General features: G+C 42.6%; 1 protein-coding gene across 3 annotated transcripts in view; it reads right to left on the bottom strand.

The window, feature by feature from the left end:
• RORA (RAR related orphan receptor A) overlaps window positions 1-18746 on the bottom strand; it is a 353466-nt gene that overhangs the window by 238718 nt on the left and 96002 nt on the right. The window contains exon 1 of one of the 3 annotated variants that reach the window (XM_017816917.1): window positions 2293-2314. The exons of the other annotated variants lie outside the window; for them this stretch is intronic. Coding sequence (XP_017672406.1) covers window positions 2293-2299 — 7 coding nt within the window. The 5' untranslated portion in view covers window positions 2300-2314. Of the gene's footprint in view, window positions 1-2292; window positions 2315-18746 lie in introns of those variants that run through there. 3 annotated transcript variants of the gene reach the window in all.

Raw genomic sequence — 18746 nt, 5'->3', positions numbered from 1 at the left:
AGCAGAGAGCAGGGAGGAAGAACACTGACACTAGGACAGAAGTAAAACCAGAGGCACACACCCAGTCTCTGGTGGAACAAGCTTTGTACTTACTGTGCTCTGTTCTGTGTTTTGGCTTTAACTCTAAAAATCTCAAAGTATCGTGATACCACTCATAAAGAACATATTCCCTCATTCTGAAGTTTTTCACACAGAAAAAAAAAGGTTTACAAAGGGTTGTTTCTACCTGTAGCAGGAGCAAACCCCAAAAGTCATGATGGTTGCATCACGGAACTTCATTGTAGGAAACCACATATGCTTAAGAAATTTGAGCACCTTAATTCTGAAAAGAAATCATCCAGTAGGACAGAAATACATATGAAACACTGGGAGTTTATGGAAGGTACAGAATATATAACTGCTTATTCTTTTACACGGAAAACAACATGAGGAGACCCAGCTGAAGACAGGGAACAGCTGGCAGAACTCACTGCCACAGGTCATCCCAAAGGCCAAGAGATCAGGATAAACTCTGGGATGTTGTACAGACAATTAATGCAGCCCCTGACAGCAGGGAGACATGAACTGTTGTGCTGTGTAGGGTCTTTGTATCTCTTCCTGAAATGGTGCTGCCACAGACAAACAGATGGACCAGTGACCTGATCTGATGCATTTTCATAACACCACACTGACCCAAAACAGGGAACACCAGATGATTAGTAAGGGAAGGAAGACAAATGTATTTTCCTCCCTGTGACCAGGATTTCCCTTCCCTATTTCCCCTGCCATACAGTGTTTACTTGCCCGTGATATTTTCTCCTGCTGTGCCTCCAGGCCATCTGTGCAGGGTTCCATCCCCCCTGGCCAGGAGCCTGCACTGCCCTCTCTCAGTGATGCACACCACAGACCCATGGCTCAAGCATCTGGACAGCCCTGGACCTGCAGGGTCCTCCTTTGCAGACGACACAGAACAAAACGTGGAAATTTTCCAACCCTTCCGAATGTCTCACAGGCACTCACTTCATAACACACAAGAAAAGCACCTTTTTCTCTTCCTTATTTCCAAGATTTCTTCTGTCTTGTAAATGACCTATTGTATTCACACTTGTATTGACAGTGTCTCTTGACAGAGCAAAGATTAATTTGCTGTTAAACATGGAAGAAAACAGGAAGGCAAAGAAGAATTTCCACAATTTTAACGAGCAAAAATACTTTTTTTTTTCCTTCTTGTTTTGTAGAGTGAGCTTGTGACCTTTTCTCCTCCTCAAGGCTACTCATGCTTCTGAATAATCCTGGATACCTGGAAATGCCTCAACAAGCATTAGTCAGGACATTTGTTTGGAAAAAGCCCTGGGGCAATGCAAGGTGCAAGGATCAAGCAGAGTTCTCTCAAGCCAGCTCCAGAGTGATCTTAATAAAACTGATACATACATCAAACCATGGGTAGAAAGCACCAGTAAATTAACTGTGGTGCTAAAAAGCCTCAAACTGTTGAATTCTGAACAACACTATTTGCATTCCCTTCGCCACAGTTTCTGTCCTTTTTTTTTTTTAGGTAACAGGATAAAATTTATGTTAAAATTACTACAAGGCCTCTTTCAAAGCTCAGAGCCTATAAAAGAACCATAAGACTAAATGCAGAATACCAAGATATGATGAATAGAAGTAGATTTAAAAAACCCAATCTGAGTCTGTAAGTGTTCTACCAGGGCAGAATCTGGTCACAAGTCCTCCTTTGCCATCGCTGCTTTGCATTTTGATATATTTGCTGAAATGCTTTGAAAGACACATCTATAGCAGGTCAGATCACGATGAAGGGTTTACTAGTTTACTAATCTGCAGAACTGAAAGGAAAATAAATAAAAGCAGGCGGCTCAAACAACACATGAACTGCAAACACTGCTACCTTGCCTCCCTGGGAGTTTTTAGGAAGAATGTCTCCATATGCAACTGTGTGTTACAACCCAAAACATGTCCAGAGGCTTTGCCTGAGTGACCAACACATGCAATAAACTGACAATGCTCTCATTTCCTGAGCACAATTTTGTAAGTCATTTCCTCTCCATGGTAAATTTTAGAATTACTTGTTTTTGAACCCAAATCCACATCACTAAACATGGAACAACTTCGAGCATTAAACAGCTAAAAGTAGAAAACAGCTATGTAAAACCTCCCTATTTCAACTGATTTCTAAAATACTCCCCGACTGGTAATGCACAGGCTGTCAAGTATTTTACAAATTTCCAGCTTAGCCTGCTTCTATCGTTTCAGAGCATAAATTTAAGCACAAATCATTGTCGAGATTTCTCTTACTTTCCATTCCAGCTCCACTAGATGCACAGTCTTGCAGTTCCCCCTCCACAGACACATTTATCCCCAGCTCTCAGAGATCTGCATGCTGCATAGATTGACTGAACACACCACAAATTTAATTTTTCACCCAGTATTAAGAGCACATCAGACTGCATTAGAGGCAATATGCTAAAGAATGCTGAGCACCTATTTGACAAGCCATATGGTAATTGCCCAAAGGTCAGAGTAACTATTTTGGAAAAATGTAGTTCTCTGTTTAAATGAGTAACAGCCAAGCAATGCAATTATGAAATAATGGCAGCATTCCCAAAGGATCTCTGTACCGTGCATGAAATGAATACAAAAGATTCACAAGATTTTGTGCTTAATTTCTCACAATTTCAAAATATTGCCTTTTAAAAGTTAATAGTAATTCTTAAAACATGCACTAAAAGAACATATGCCACCATATTTCCAACATTTGGGAGCGCATGTGCTACAGCAACAACAACATTCCTTTGCTATTAAATGCCAAAGGCTGTTTAGTGATAAGTCCAAATAAACCCCACTAATTGCAGTGGGAACAGTGGTTCTCACTCAAAAAGAGCCATGTGACATTGAAAAATGTTATGTGTCATTTATAAAAACTGTAAGAAGAAAAATTTTCTTTCACTAAAGCCCAGTAAAGGCTGGGCTAAATTCAAAGCTAGCTCAGGTTGCCCAGGGCCACCTCAATGCCCACAGAATCCCTTGATAACTGAGCTTGGAAGGAATCTTTCCTTCTCTCCCATATATTCTGTCTTTCCCTAGAAGGACTTTCAAAGACCTTCGTTTTGTCCATTATACAGTGGCAAAAATTGGGAAGTCTTCAAGCAGCTCCTGGGAATCAGCCCATCCTCTCTCTGGGGGAACTCACTACTAGTTCTTAAATCCTACACCAAAGCCTGAAATGGAGGTTCCAATCCTCCCAGGCACATGGCAGCACTGAAAAATGGGAAGGACAGAAAAATGCAAAGGAAGTATCAACTCACACAAGGCACCTGCCTGAGCCTGCTGGCTGTCTGCAACAATATCTGAATGCCAGGAAGGGTCAAATTGATTTCAGGGCTTTGCTAAAATCGATCTGTGAGGATGGCACTTTAAATACCAGTGTAACTAACTATTTATAGCTGGCATCAACAGCTATGGCCAACTCATGTTAACTGATCATCCAAAAAAACCCTCTCCAGGTGACAAAACCCACAATGATTTGGTGTTTACACGTCCTGAAAAACAGAAACCCAAAAGCCACTCATTTCCTTCCTGACAAATTTTACAGTGCAGTTAAGCCTTGGTAGCACAAAGGAAAAAGAGCAGCGCAATCAAAATAAATTCTAATCATCAATTATACATAGAGCATTCTGTGTTGGATTCAAACCTCTCAGTTGTTTACTATGGGAATTTCTTTTCCTTTTCCCTCTCCTTTTTGTGCTTAATCTGGAAGATTTTCATTAGTAAAACATTAATTTTTTATGCTCCATTTTCTGCATTCTTCTCTTATGTTTTAGTTTCTCATCATTTAAGACAAGAGCAGTATCTACAGTCACCCTCCAGCTTTTTCAACCCTCACAGAATAGGTTATAAGCAACACATTCATTATCATCAGCCAGATAATTAGAATGTCTGTCTGTAAATATAAAAGCAGAAATGTTACCTCAGAAGAGCCCTCTCCAAGGAGGGGCCACTTCAGAGTTCATGGGATTTGAAACTAAGCTCATATTTTACTAAGCAGATATGAAAATAATTCTCAGAACTTATTTTTAAAGAATTCATATGGCGTAGAATGCACTTACAGAAAAGCTGCTCTGAAAGCCTTTTGTCTGAAAAGAGCCTCTATGGAAAAAGCTCTTTGATTGCTTTGGATGAGGTGATGCTATAAAAAAAAAATTGGGAATGTCAGGAAGCACAAAGTTAATACACAAATTACTTAAACACGAAGTAGGGGTCTGGGTTTTTTTTAGGAGCAAACCCAGCTATTTTCAGGCAAGTTTTCCCTCAGCCACAAAAGATCAGAGATCCAGGAGCTGAGTCAAGACTCACATCTTCGTGCTGTCCTAAACTTGGGAAGGCAGAGCAGGGATCACACCCTCATGCATGTGCTGCATTGTCTGCAGAGAAACGGCAGCACAGCACAGAGAAGGGAGAAGGAAAGTTCTAAACACAAAAATCCTTGACTTCAATATTTCTGAAGTATTGACCTCATTGAAAACCTTTACTCGCACGTGCTTTTGAAGATATAAAATTCACATCCCTGACAATCCAAAGTATTGCTGCCTACATTTTCATGGCTGTTACAGGAAATGTATTTGATTTGAAACCAGTGACACCAGGTTTAGGAGGCTGCATGATTTAGAAACCCTTCCCATTTCTCTGGGAATACCGCAGCAGGGAGGATTCATTCTGTCCCTGAACCAGCAGAGGAACACGTTTCTACAGCATCTGACCGAGACAATGGATAAAGGCCAGTTAACTTCAATATTGCAAAATGAAATCCTGAATTCATCAGCTTGCCAACTTGCCAAACCTCAGCTGCCTGTGATGTCTACACAGATGAAAGCAGACAGATAAGTAAATGCAAAGAAGTAAAATTATTTGCCTGTAGATGAGAGATTGTAGAAGATTTTATTCATCCTTCTTGATTTTTCTTATTACTTAACCACCGAGACATAAATTAACATTTGACTCTGCTACTTCATACAACTCATCTGTAGCATGAAAGTCCAACTCCCAGTTTCCACCTCAGAGAATCAGCTCTGAAGTCAGTCTGAAAAGAACATGCCTCTGTCTGATCTTCACCAGCTGACTCAATCCAAGCTCTTTTCAGGCTTTTTTAAAAAGTCTGAAAAGGTTTTGACATCATGGTAATCATGACATGAGAAGTCTTGATCCCCCTAAGCAAACAAACGAAAAGACCGAGTTTTGCCGAGTAAAACACAGATGCTTCTGTTGATGTGTTCTTTAAATCGACTGTTCAGGTGTAAATCTGCTTCTCGTGGACTAAATGCTTGGCCTAAGTGTCAACACACACAGATTCCCTGCCCTGCAAGGTAATTCCCTTCATTTCTTTTGTGGCTTCCTGCCGCTAGTAGATTCCTTTTCAGATCTGAGACAAACGAAAAGTTAAACAACCTCATGTGCTTCCAGGGGAAAACACCCAAAAGCCCTCAGGATTTTCCACCACTGACCACTGGCAGCACTTCTGAAAACAAAGTCGTTATCTGTTACCTGCCAGAACTAAAATGCAGTAGCCTCCCACCTTCCCAGAGACCACTTCAATTCAGAGTGGGACAAAGCTGAAGCACCAGAAACAAGTGGCACATGTGGGCACTGGCTGGTGATGGCCCTCCCACCATGTTTTATGTGCCACGTTGGAGCACTGGAACAAGGTCCCAGCCTGGCACACGCAGGTTCCTGTTAAAGCAGGAGCTCTAATTTTTAAGCTCCTCTTGCTTATTTGTTTGTGGGAAATATCCCAAAAAAACTAATCATGCTAAAAAGAGTCCCAGATTTCTCAAGGCTGCTTGACAAGGCCAGCAGTGTGCACCCATATGTTTTTGTGTGCTTATTCCCATAACCCCCACCTGTTTCGTATGTATATGTATATTGACTGTCAATGGCACTTTGTTAAAATGATTACTGCACACAGCATGGCTAACTTTTAAATGTAAATTGTATGCTAATATATGCAATGCCATCTTTAATGCAGATGTAGCAAAAAGTATTAAGATGTGTAGCGCCTAATTAGGTCCTACATCAAAAACTACATATGAAAACTTGACTCCAAAGTCTCAGCAAAATAAATGTGAGCTAGAAATCCCAGTGTACTCTCCTAGGGAAGCAAGGGGAGTAACTCTTTCCCTGCGACTTCTGAAAGCTGAATAAGGCAACGAACTCAAATGAACAATTTGTTCTTTCTTCAGACAAAGCAGGTTCTTTTTAAGCAAGATGCAGATATAATGGTGAGGCTTTTCCATTCTCTTCTACCTCTTAATATTTAAAATTATTAAAGAGAGCCTTAGTTCCGTATCTGGAAAACAGTATATGAAAACCAGTAGCAGGGACACAAAAATTCTTGGACAATGTAAGGCTCAGCCTAAAAAAAAGGAAAAAAACCCCAAAACCACAGATTATCTTTACTAAGCCAGGGGCTGCTCAGCATTAGCCCTGCCAGTGGGACTTTGATTACTGAATTCATTGGGATAGAAAAGCACTTGCACATGGCAAACTCCAGAGACAATAATCACCCTCAGGGACTTGCATTATTAATACACTGAAATAAATGAGGCAGTTGACAGCCTACAGCCCCTCTCAGGTGTATGGCACTGATTGGGATTTCCTCCATGTACACACACTTCTTGGCTCTTTCTAAAAACAGAGGGTATCTTTTGGGGTGTGAGTGGTGAATCCTATGGAGGGGAAGGACTGCCCAGAGCCTGAATGTGGAGTTTTCAAACAGAAAGAAAACCCATCTTGCATCAAGTCCAAGTGAAGACAGACATATTTTGAGAAGGGTACAGGTCTGAGCACTCTCTTGAATTGAAGACAGGTCCAGCATCAGAGAGACCAGAGAAAAATCTGACTGCACCTCCTTTCTAGAAAGGATCAAGTTTGAACTCCAGTTGCTCATGAACAGCAATGCAAAAGTAATAAGACCCACTCCACTCTCCAGAAGTACTTGGAGAGAAGGACACATGACTCTCCAGAAAATGCATATCCCCTTTCAAGGGAGGAGCTGATACCTTCCCTTCCTGCATCAGGGTGTACAAACCTGGAGATGTTCCTCGGCCAACTACAGGCCAGAAGTTCTCATCCATTCTCTCCACCCTCCTGCCTCCTCTTTTCTAACACACAGTTGAAACTCTCCTTTAGCTGAGCTGCTTGGAGGCATCTCCCAACCCCACCCCACAGCTGCCCACAACTGTGCCTTTTCCCAGGTCACAGCATGGAGCTGCCATAATTTGGATATTCAAGTGGATTATGAATCTGTAGAAAATTTTATGCTGCTTGCTCTGTATCTCTAGTGGCAGCCCAATTTCTTTGAGGAAAGATGCTGCAAATTATTCACTGCGAAATATAAAGCTTGCTTTTCATTTTAATTTTGTTCCATTTCTATCTCTGAATTTCCTTTATAGCTATTTTTCCAGCCTTATGAGAAAAAAAAATAAAAAAAATCCGAGGCACCACGTCAGCCCAGCCCAAGCCAGACATAACATCCTGCCTGTGCTGCCCAGGGTATTATAAAAAATGCCTTTCATTTCTCTCCCCAGCCATCGTTGCAAGGCCAGTTCCCCTCTGCTGCCCATGAGCCAGCAGCGCTTTCCAGCAGGCTGCACACTGGAATTCCTCGGCTCTGGCATTCCTGCACACTCAAACATGGCTTACTGCTCTCAGCCAGTGTATTCCTTCCACCTACCAAAAAAACCCCAGCAGGGTGGGGGCCTGAACTGGCCACTGTTCAGTTGTTGGGGTGGGTTTTTTTTTTGCAGCTTTAAAAGATGCCACCAAACCCTCCTGAAATCCTGCCTGGGCATCGCATCCCCAGCAGGGAAGGCAGGTGGGATCAGAGAGGATCCGGGAGGGCTGTGATGCCTAGAAAGGATGCTCAGGGCCCAACGGAAAGCAAAGCTGGCCCAAGGCTCATTTCCCAGGCCTGGCAGAGGGCAGAAGGGAGCAGAGCAGCTCCAGGAGGCAGCTCCTGAGCGGAGTGGCCCCTTCCAGCGCGGGCTCTGCCGCCTTTGTGCGCAGGATTTGCCATCCCCGCGCTCTCGCCGGCGCTGCAGCACCGCTCTGAGCCTCCTGCTTGAATTAACCAGGCCCAGAGGATACAACTTTCAAATTAAACACATTCCTACAGGATTTCAGGCTCATTGTGTATGCACCAAGGAAACATAACATCCTAAAAATAATACGTATACAGAAAGAAAGCACATTTTGCAGGCATATTAAAGTGGAATATGAATTATAAGCAAGCTCATGGGAGAAGACGTCAGATTCCAAGCAAAAAGGAGCTTTTGTAAATAACATCATCCTTTGTAAGCTATCACAATTATCATCAGCCATTTAATTTGGCTCACCAACGCCTCTTATTATTGTTGAAATTGTCCACTTTCCCCCCCTCCTGAATTGCAAAAGCCCCAGATTCTACAGAGTTCAAGCTCACAGCTGTATAGATTACTAATCAAGAGCTGGAACTCAATTTATATTCATTTCAGCAGATACATATCTAAACAGCAAACATGAAATAGCATCTCACCAAGCTGCCATCATTAGAGTACAATATTCAGAAAATGTTAAAGCTTTTGGTAAGATTTAATTGGTGTCAATGCTCTAAGTTTGTGTGTGCTGAATTGCATTGAAATCTTAACACCCAAGAACTTGTCACATTAAAAATATTCAAATAATATACTATTGCTCAGTAGAGATTCAGAAAATGTCAGTAAAGGCAACATCTGTTTAGTTTAGAATATTAAAGCAAAAACTTTAGCATTATTTTTGTGGGGTTTAGTCTTTTAGACACAGATTCACAGGGTCCTGGTATTTCAGATTACTAAATATGACAGAATATTTAAGGGCTTTGCACATTAAGCCCAATGAAAAATTCAAAATCCCTCACTGGAATTAGTAATTTAGCCCCAAGCTAATCAGAGATGTTATTCCAGTAGAACCAAAGTCTTCCAGTTGGCCCTCAGCTTAATTTCACTGATTAAAAAATATTAATTCAAGTCAGTTTGCTTTGCCACAGTCCCCTTACAAGATAGCTGAAGCTGCTACTGAGAAACTACAATCTGAAAAAAAATATTTTGAACATCTGAGAAGCACTTATTTCTCTTATCTCTTACATTAACTTATGACTGGCTTTAAACCCAAGCTCGGAGTGAATCACAAGACAGTGAATGGGAGGCTCTTGGTGGCTGAAGCCCTCACTGGAAGAGTTAAGGCTTCTACTCCCAGCTACAACAAGACCAAGCTGCTCTCACAAATTCCCCCTCCAGGCAGAGTAAGTCAGGAGTTCAGGCTTAGGCACTTACACCAGGGGTCTAATTTTCACAAGCATCAGTCAGCTCAGGAAACACAACCAAACCCTCAGAAAATCTGAGAGCAAAGCTCAGATCACTTTTGGTGCTTCAGTTGTTTCTCCCTGCACCTCGAAGGCACCAAAATGCATCACACCGTGTACAAGAAACGTTCATGTGCTGAGACAACAGTCTTCAAGTGAAAATAAATGAATGAAATATTCTAGGAGGAAAATGGTTTCATTCCAGTCCCATCAGATGTAACCGAACTTTTCCAAAGGTCATTGCTTCATCCCACCTGTGCTGGAAGGGCTCCACAAGGAGGCCCCACAGTGCACCACAGTTCTTTCATCTGAGACACAATGGCCTTGGAGACTCAGAGCTACCTGTGCCGGGGACTTCAGGGGTGCTGCCAAAAATAAACCCAGTTCTGCATTCCAGGCAGCAGAAGGATGAGACACACCATATTACATTAAAAGTACATGGGGGGGAAAAGAAACCCAACCTACCACAGAGATGGAAGCGGGGGGAGGGAGGGAAAAAAAAAAAAGGGAAAAAAAGAAAAGAGGTAGAGTGGGGTCACTGACAGGCAGAACTTGGTTTCTGAATGGTACTTTCAGCCCCAGCTGGTCAGCAGGAACAGACCCAGAGGGACAGATGAAAACCCTGACCAGAGACCCAACATTTACACCAGGCTGGATCCACTGAAGTATTGTCTGTGCACACTGGAGCTACACATGTGTGAATAAAGTCTCTCTAACCACAGTTAATGATCAACATTTTTGTCTTTCTCTCAAGAATTATAATATTTTTTCCAGATGTTTAAACCTGGGTATTGGGTTGATTTGACTGGTTTTAAGCTTTGGCCAGAAGAACCACTTCTCCATTGACACAGAGCTACAGAAAGAGAATTATTATCTGACTAGCTGCTTCCAAATTTTTCTTTTCACCAGTACCTTTTTTTTCCCAGAAAGATATATAAAATAGACTATTTTGGGTATCTCACAGGCTCCAAGTATCTCATACCCAAGACAAAATGTTAATTAAAGAAGTGATTAGGGAAATGTATACCTCTAAGTGTAGAATCCAGACGATGATCTCTACAACACTTCCTTCCTTACCCATCGTGCATAACCCTTTATAAACTAGCAAAAAGAAGAAACTCAAAAGAATCCAAAGCAAATCCTATGGCAACACCCTGGAGTCAAACCCAACAGCAGACACTTTTAGCTGCTCTGTGCGTGGAGCATGGCAACGCTGAGGCTGGGAACAGGCACTCAAAATGCTCTGCATCTCACAAACCTTGGACTAACGAGACCGAGTTCTCCCTGAGAGCTCCGTGCCCTTGAGATCAAAGCAAAGCTCTACCTGCTGTGGCACTGTCTGCAGTGAGGACCCAAGCACGGCAGTGCCTCACTCTGCCCCCAAAGTCTGGGAAGGCAAAATTCCAGGAGCAAGTGGCTTTTCTACCAGCAGCTGTCACTGACTGCAGGACAAGACCAGGACACAGTGGGACGCACAGGACACATGGAAGGACATCCCCTGAAGCCTTATCAGTGAGTTCTAATGACAATCATTGTACACAAATAAATCCAAGCCACAAGTCAGTGTGATGCAAGTCCATGAACAAAGCCTTGGATTAGTCTTTTTTAGATCTAAGCCCTGAGCACACTCATCATACCTTAAAAAATATAACCCCCTGATGCAAGAGGTGCTGGGTCTTTGCAGGCAGGTCTCAGCCATCTGCTCTGAGTTCCTGCACACTGATGGACTGGTGTAGAACTGGGACACCGCTGATCCAGAACAGGTTTTTGCAAACCAAGTCGATCTGAGGTGATTTGAAGGCAGCACACTGCAGACTTTCCTCTAGAAATAAGGGCCTTGTGTAACACAACAGACTGCACTACTGTTCTAGCTTTGGGTTAGAGGCAGCCTGTTACACTGACTTGTCTAAGCTATATATTGTTTAAACATTGGTCTCCCTGTCCTTATTGTGCACCTCCTGTGCCAAACCCAGCGTTTTCTGGGTGCTCTTGCTGAAGGACTGGGCCTTGCGTGCGTGTGTGTGCGTGTGTGTGCACGCCCGTGCTCCTGCACCAGCCCAGAGCAGATGCACGGCTTTGGAGGGTGGGGCAGCAGGGAGGGTTTGCATTGCACAGCGTTACACAACCATATTGCCAATGTTCAGCTTTATTTTTAACTCAAGGATCGAGAATGATCACATGCCAGCTAAAACCTACAACTTATGGATGACTTTAAGGACACGCAAGAAAACACGAACGCTGACGGCAATCAGAGAGACGAGCTGGAATATACACAGATCCTGAATAAGGATTCAGTTCCTTTCTTAAAGGCAGATCTATAATTCCTAGGGTTTGAGTAAAGCACTGAAGCAATAGTAAAGCTGGAAAGCTTTAATTCTATCTATAATGGGGACTCATGATGAGTCCCCATAGCAGCTTTGTAACCACAAACCACACCTTAATAGCTACCTGCTCAAGAAACATACTCTGCATCTTGATGGACAATTTATCAGCTCCCAGGGTCACTCTCAGGGTTTGGTTTGGAGGGGTTTCTGTCTTCCCAATCATACAAAACTGCAAACATAACAGCACAGCCACATTTTCCCTGGCCAATGTCCTTTAGTACTAAAATAACAGTGCTGCAGTGAGTGAAACTAGAAAAGGGGAAAAAAAACAATCCACAAGAAAAGAAAAACCAAACAACAACAAAGAAACATCAAAACAAACAAACAAAAATGTACAAGAAAACCAAGCTAAAGCATTTTTTTGGCATTTTCGTTTCCTGGCAAGTAAGACACTGAAGTAAGCCAAAAGGAGCATCTGGATTTGAAGTCAATATTGCACCAGAACATATGAAAACACCAATGCAGAAAAGTACAATGCCTAGATTACGAAAGGACAATGATTATTTATGGGGTACAACAGCAAGGAAAGTTTTTGTTTTTCTTTATTCTCCAGTGCTCAGTGAGTGCTGTTGGCAGCTCCCCCCTCAGTCTCTCCCGTAAGCTTGCTCACATACTTAGTGCATCTGCTTCTTATTTAATGACCATTGTTTTGGTCTGTCAGAAGAACTACAACAAGTATCCAGATCTGCAAGATTAGGCAAATATTTTGACAATGCTGTGCGTCTCATTTTCTTGGAGAGAAAGAATAAAGAGGATTTTCACTTTTCACAGAACTTCACTGGAGCTCTTAATCGAAATGCTACAGAGAATCAAATAGCAGATTGAACAGACTTCTAGTGACAAAATAAAGCATGCCATTTTGTTTCCCAGAGCTTGCCAATTCTCTGCACATTGCTATCACAGGAACTCAAACACAGGACTTTAAAATATCATTCACATCACATGGCAGCTGTTTCTAAGCTGAGAAACCAACAGAGCCAGGGAGCAGCAAATGACAACTAAACGGTAATGGGGGCTATCAGGAGGCTCTGGGGGCAAGAAAAAAAATTAGAAAGAAAAAAAAATAAAAGGTGGTACCAACCCCAGGCTTTTACCCTGGGAGTGATGGTTGTCCTCCCTGTTGAGGCTTTTGTTTGACTCAGTGCAATAGCAAATATTCATAAAATGTAAATTCTCATCCAGATGCTAAACCTCAAGTCTCATGTCGAAGCTAATATTCAAAGCAGGATCCTGCATGCCTCTTAAAGGTAAATACAACCAGTCCCAACTCAAATCATGATGGGCTGCAAATCAGGCCTGGATGAAGCAGAGCTGCACCAATTCATATATTACCAGAGGATCTAGACTCCAGAAAGTATGCTGAGAAGCCAACAGTAGCAGTTGTTTGGCAGTAAAGAAGGAGAGCTCACTTAAAAAACCTCATTTCTAAGCAAGAAAGCGAATACTCTGAAGGGGGATGAAAACCAGGCCTGCAGGTTTTATAAGGACTTGGTGTCTCACAAATCTTACATTTCGTTCAGCTTTTTGAGGGCTGCTTTCCTCTACCTGTCCCTCCAAGGCCTACTTCTTCTGGAGCTGAGTTCAGGCCAGCAAAATTCAGCCAATGACTTAAACATCCAAAATGGCAAATGAAGATACTTCCTCTGTGTTATTGCCTGTGACAGGACACTCACTATGCTATCAGGGAAAAGAAACCACTCAGGACAAGGAGACCCAGTGACCCTATAAGAAACATCCCTGGAGGGACCAAAACACCAGGGGAAAGTTGTTAAGCTATGAGTTTGCTTCTGCTTTCAGTCCAAAGAGCTCATTTGAGGAATCAAACAACAAACAGAGGAGGTCTTTTTCACACAGAACTTCAGATCCACCTCTGCTCAGCTTGTAAATCCCCCTACTCCTCTTCTGGCAGGGAAAGAATTATTTACTGTAAGGAGATTGCTTAGTTTGGTACTTCCCACATTTTCTGAATCAACTGACAGCTATTTTAGACATACATGAAAAAACTTTTGCTCTGAACACTTCACAACCAGCCAAGAATATATAAAAGAATAACATACAGCTTCCTTTTGCACTTCTTTTACACCTTTCCATCTTTGTTACAACAGAGCTTTTAATGGAGAGACAAGCTTGGCCAAACTCACCTACCCATGGAAAGCAAAAATTACTTTAGAAAAAAATTCCTGTATTTTTCCTGTTGGGTTATCAGCATCACCTCAACAGCAGCCTGAGAAGGGCACACTGAGCACAACAGCAACAACCACCACTGGTGGCTCCAGAAAGTGCCTGGTGTGAGTGCTGGAGTGGGACCAACATGATGCTCTCAGTCCATCACTGTCACCAGACGTGACAAGCCAGTCAGTCACTGGCTCCACCAGCCACTCTTCAACCACACCCCCTGTGTGCACCAGGCAGGTCAGGAGAGACTGTTTGGACATTCAGAAACAACTACACCGAGTGCCTCGCTGTGCCAGGCTCTGAGGAGATGCTGGAATTCACACTGGTGCCTCTGCACATCACACAATTTGGGATGAATCTGCACCAACTCTCTACACCCATGAACAGAAACCAGAGCCTTCTGACCAACCATCATAACCTTCAAACTCCAGACATGGTGTAAATGTTCAGGCAGGCTGTAGGGCCAGGACTGCCAGAGCAGCTGGGAAGGGTCAACTCTCGTCTCCCTCATGCTTTGCGCCCAGCACAGCTACAGCAACCTCTCAACCACAAGAAACCTTGAGTTTTAGTTTATAGGCTGAGGGGTTTTGCTGTGTTTGTTTTTGGTTCTGTGGGTTTTTTTGTTTGGGGTATGTGAAAATGTGTGTCTGTTGTCTGTGGGGTTTTGTTACTTTGTTTTTAAAGAAAAGGACAGATGTTCTTTGGGTTTGTTTACACCTTCCTTTCATACTCAATGATAATTTTGTTATGGTGACAGCTCAAATGAGTAGATGCTGCAGCAGCACTAAGTCTTTTTTTCTGATCTTGGAGCTTCCTTTCTTATTTTTCTTTAACTTTTACCAATATCACAGAGTTACTGCACTGCAAGACCAGAAAAAGTCAGATGATTGAGTCTAAGATCTGGCTCCTGCTCTCTTTCACACTGTGCCCTTCTGCTACCACAAAGCAGACTGAATGATTAAAAAAAGAGAGGCTGACCTCTTCCAGTATAAACACTCCTCCTGTTTGGCCAGCTTCCCTGCAAAACAATTATTTCTCTGATTTCACTGAACCCTGCATCACCATCACGCCCATCTTTTAACTGCATGTGTCTCTTATCTGTCCATCTCCATTGTTTTTCTGCAGAGGATTTTAATGATTTCTTCAAAGAACCCTGGCAAGCGGAACAATCTTCCCCTTCCTTTCAATCTGACACATGCGTAATGTCACCCTCTTTTTCTACCAAAGATAAAGGACATGTTCAACTTTTTTTCTTCCTCCAGTACATCTGTTTTCCCCATGGCAATACTCGATCACTTTATCTTTCTAGTGCCCACTATCTTTCCCTCCTGTCTACTCTACTCCATCTCATCTCCTCTTTTGACTCTGATCCAAGACAACCCAAGCCTTAATCTTTTCCACATTAGAAATACTGACCTAACTCACTCACCACCTCAATGCTCACAGATTTTTACTGCCAAGAGCCCTTGCCTCATACAGCATGGGAACTGTAGAACAAATTCTCCTTCCGTCACATGGACCACACCTGGTATCAGAGCAGACCCTGATCCATAATTCAGGATCAATATTTTGCAGTTCCTCTCCTCAACCTGCCAGCCACCTTCAGTGCAGCCGAGTGTGCTCCTTATCTTTCGGTGACGTGGCTCCTTTAGCTCCCCAGTTTTGGTTTTACTCGTTCATCTCATTTCCTCAACACTCATCTATATTCTCTTGAACATTTCCCATCTTTCCATGGGCTTACACAGGACTGCTCATTTCATTCACAACATATATTAAGCCACCAGCTCTACCAATTTCATAACCCCATCTCCATCCATCCTACTCCTCCTGCTCATGGCTGCAATTGCCTCAAATTCATCTCTCATCACCTCCCTTCCAAGCCATTCCCATTGCCTCTTACATAGTGCACTACAGACAACGTGCTTCTATCTCACACTGCAAATGGTAACATGGCATCTGATTTCCCTTATCTTGGATATCAGAACACTAATGAGGCCCTGTGTCTAAACTCTGTGACTACCCACTTATGGCTTCATTTACATATGGCCTTCTCTAATTGCACAAACAATGCTCACACCCAGAAGGAAGTTAAGCCAGTGTGTGCAGGCACTGAAGGTGCAAAAATAATTCTATTTCCATACAACAAAATATCAAGAAGCTGTCTCTTAATAGTGAACGAGTGTTTTTCACAAGTCAGAAAACAGTCCCTGGCAGCTCAGCCACCTGCAGCTGTACCAAACACACTCAGAATTGGTTACAGGAGGAGAAAAAAAACCTAAAAAAAATTCTAAACAAATAGGGTTAAAGAAATTACGAAAAAGGGTAGTAAGTCACTAGCATTGAGGAGACCTCCAAACCATAGGACATCATAGGAGACATTTCAGCCACAACCAACCAACAAGCGTTTTGTTAATAACTTCCACAACCTCAAGTTCCATTTTTTGGTTGTTTTATCTGCCCCTTTGATCTGCACCTGACAATCTGCCTCACTCAGGATAAACAACTCACCTTCCCAGCGAGGAGCTGCTGATTTCTGCTCCCACATAATTTCATGGTTTCGGTTACACACTTTTCCTGGAGGCCTTCAACCACAGAGGTCTTGCAGTTTAAATACCAGTAAGAACAGGGAGAGGGACAGCCAAGAGGAAGGATTGTGTCAGATGGCTTTTCAGCAAACTGACTTCAACAGTGGGGCATCTCACAGGTCATTCCCAGCTTTTCCTCAAATAGTTCCTACTTCATATTTTCCCTTCTAGTATCTTAAAAACACACCTCCTTAAACAGTCACCATTCCCCTCTCTGGGATTCATCCCATAAATCTCACCTTCATTTTTCTCATTTCCTGATGTTCAGGATTTGTGTTTACTAGGGTTTGTTTCCTTTAACCATGATATATTTATGAATGCACTTTTTCACAGCATATCTTCAAACACATTATAGAGGTGGACAAGCATTATTATCTTTATGCTACAAGCAATGGTAACTGCAACACAGAATTAAACCACCACACAAGACTGAGCAAACACAGCAGCTGACTAACAACAAAGGTGTCCCTAAATTCCCTGGCTTCTAACTGATTAGCCACTTAGATCCAGAAATCCCTGCTGACTTACCAGGCATTTACAAGTAAATAAATGATTTTTCACATTGACTACAGCAAACAGGTTGTAAAATCCTGATGCAACTTTTCCACTGTAACGCTGCTGTCAAGAGTATTCCTGGCATTTTGAACTCATTTCATCATATGACACCAATCTCCAGTAGAACAAAAATTTCCTGAAGTGTTTCTGAGTGTTCCTTTATTTTTAGGCTTCTGGGTAGATCTATGTGCTATGGACAGCAGAATCTTCAAAGCTTTGCTGTAGTTTGTACAAAGGGAAAAGGTGTTGGAAGCAGTTTCAAAGCACCTTTTTCCCAGTACTCGTTTTTCGGACAGGAGTGTGTAGACTTGGTCAGCCACAGGGAATTATTTGTATATCTCAGGGGCTGGGAAGGCATCAAGATGCCCCATGAAGGGTGCTAGAAACACACAGTACAGCTCTTGCTGCAGCTTTTGTTCCCATGCCTGTCTCCTGTAGCACATTATCCCACTTAGAGGATCTCTCCCGAAAAAGCTTCTCTCTTCAGTGCCCAGGTCTCGTTTCCTGTTAAAGGGGATTTTGCCTGCATGGTTTTAAAGGCATCCTACAGAAGGGCTTTACTCTGAGAAGACCACAGGGATGTCCTCATGCTCACTCGTGTAGCTTTGGAAGCACCAGCATTAAGGAAGCCTGTCCTTATTCATGTCGACATTTCCACCACCAGTATTGATCAGCTTTGATATCTATGACTTTAGGTGTACCTGGGAAGACAGGCAGCAAAGTAGGGGATATTCAAGGTATTTTCCTTAAATAAAAGGGGCAATGAGTGTTTACCTCACCTGTGCTTTCACAGGGCTAGTTTAGAATAGTTTAGCTTCAGGTTCTGTTTGTCATATGCTATGTTATTAACCTGTAATATCACCTGATCAGACTGTAACAGCATCAAATTCCAGTGGTTTTGCTCCAAGCTGTTATTTCTGTAGGGACTGCACAACACCATCGAGAGATTCTGGCAGACCAGGATACAGCAGTGATATCCACACAAAAGCAAAGAAAAAAGGAAAGGTAAAATCTAAAATCTTCTTCATAGTTCTGAGCTACAGGACTTCAGAAGTCCTCATGCACTCAGCCACTGAAAGTTTTGACAGAAGTAGAATCTGGAAGGATCTGTGGAGAGGTGATTGCTGTGACACTTAGCTGGGGTCCCTCCCATCCGAATCAGACTTAGCTGAACTTGAACCTCAGGGAACTCAGCAAGAACAAAGCAAAACCAACCAAATTCCACACAGGTATCAACACTGAATTTATCGAGTTGCTTGCGTGAGCAGTTCTGCATCCCAAGTGAGAACAATTCCTGGCACCACCCATTTTTCACTCCAAGAACTCCTCATAGATGGTTTTTGCTGTGTGCTACACAGACATTTTTAATGCACAAAGCAGATGGTGCACCTAAACCTGACTTCTCCACTGCAAGAAGGAAAAGAAGAAAGCTTGTCCTCCGTGTTGTCCTCACCTCCTCCATGCTGCTCCAGTGAAGGAGAGGATGTCTGGCTGGGCTGTCGTCTTTACATCACAGTCACTGTCAAGATGAAACCAGCATTTCTAAAGCAAACACTTCTCTTTCCAACAGGATTAATGCTAAGAGGGTTTGACTTTAGGCTGTCTAGTAAGATTCAGAAAATATATTTTCCATTTCTAAGTCTGTTTCTTAACTTCTCATTCTAAGAACACTCTGGAGCA

Source organism: Lepidothrix coronata, unplaced genomic scaffold, assembly GCF_001604755.1.
Source record: "Lepidothrix coronata isolate B3197 unplaced genomic scaffold, Lepidothrix_coronata-1.0 Scaffold58, whole genome shotgun sequence".
Classification (NCBI taxonomy): Eukaryota; Metazoa; Chordata; class Aves; order Passeriformes; family Pipridae; genus Lepidothrix; species Lepidothrix coronata.
Note: the sequence above shows the minus strand (reverse complement) of the source record. Positions and strands in the feature narration are given on the sequence as shown.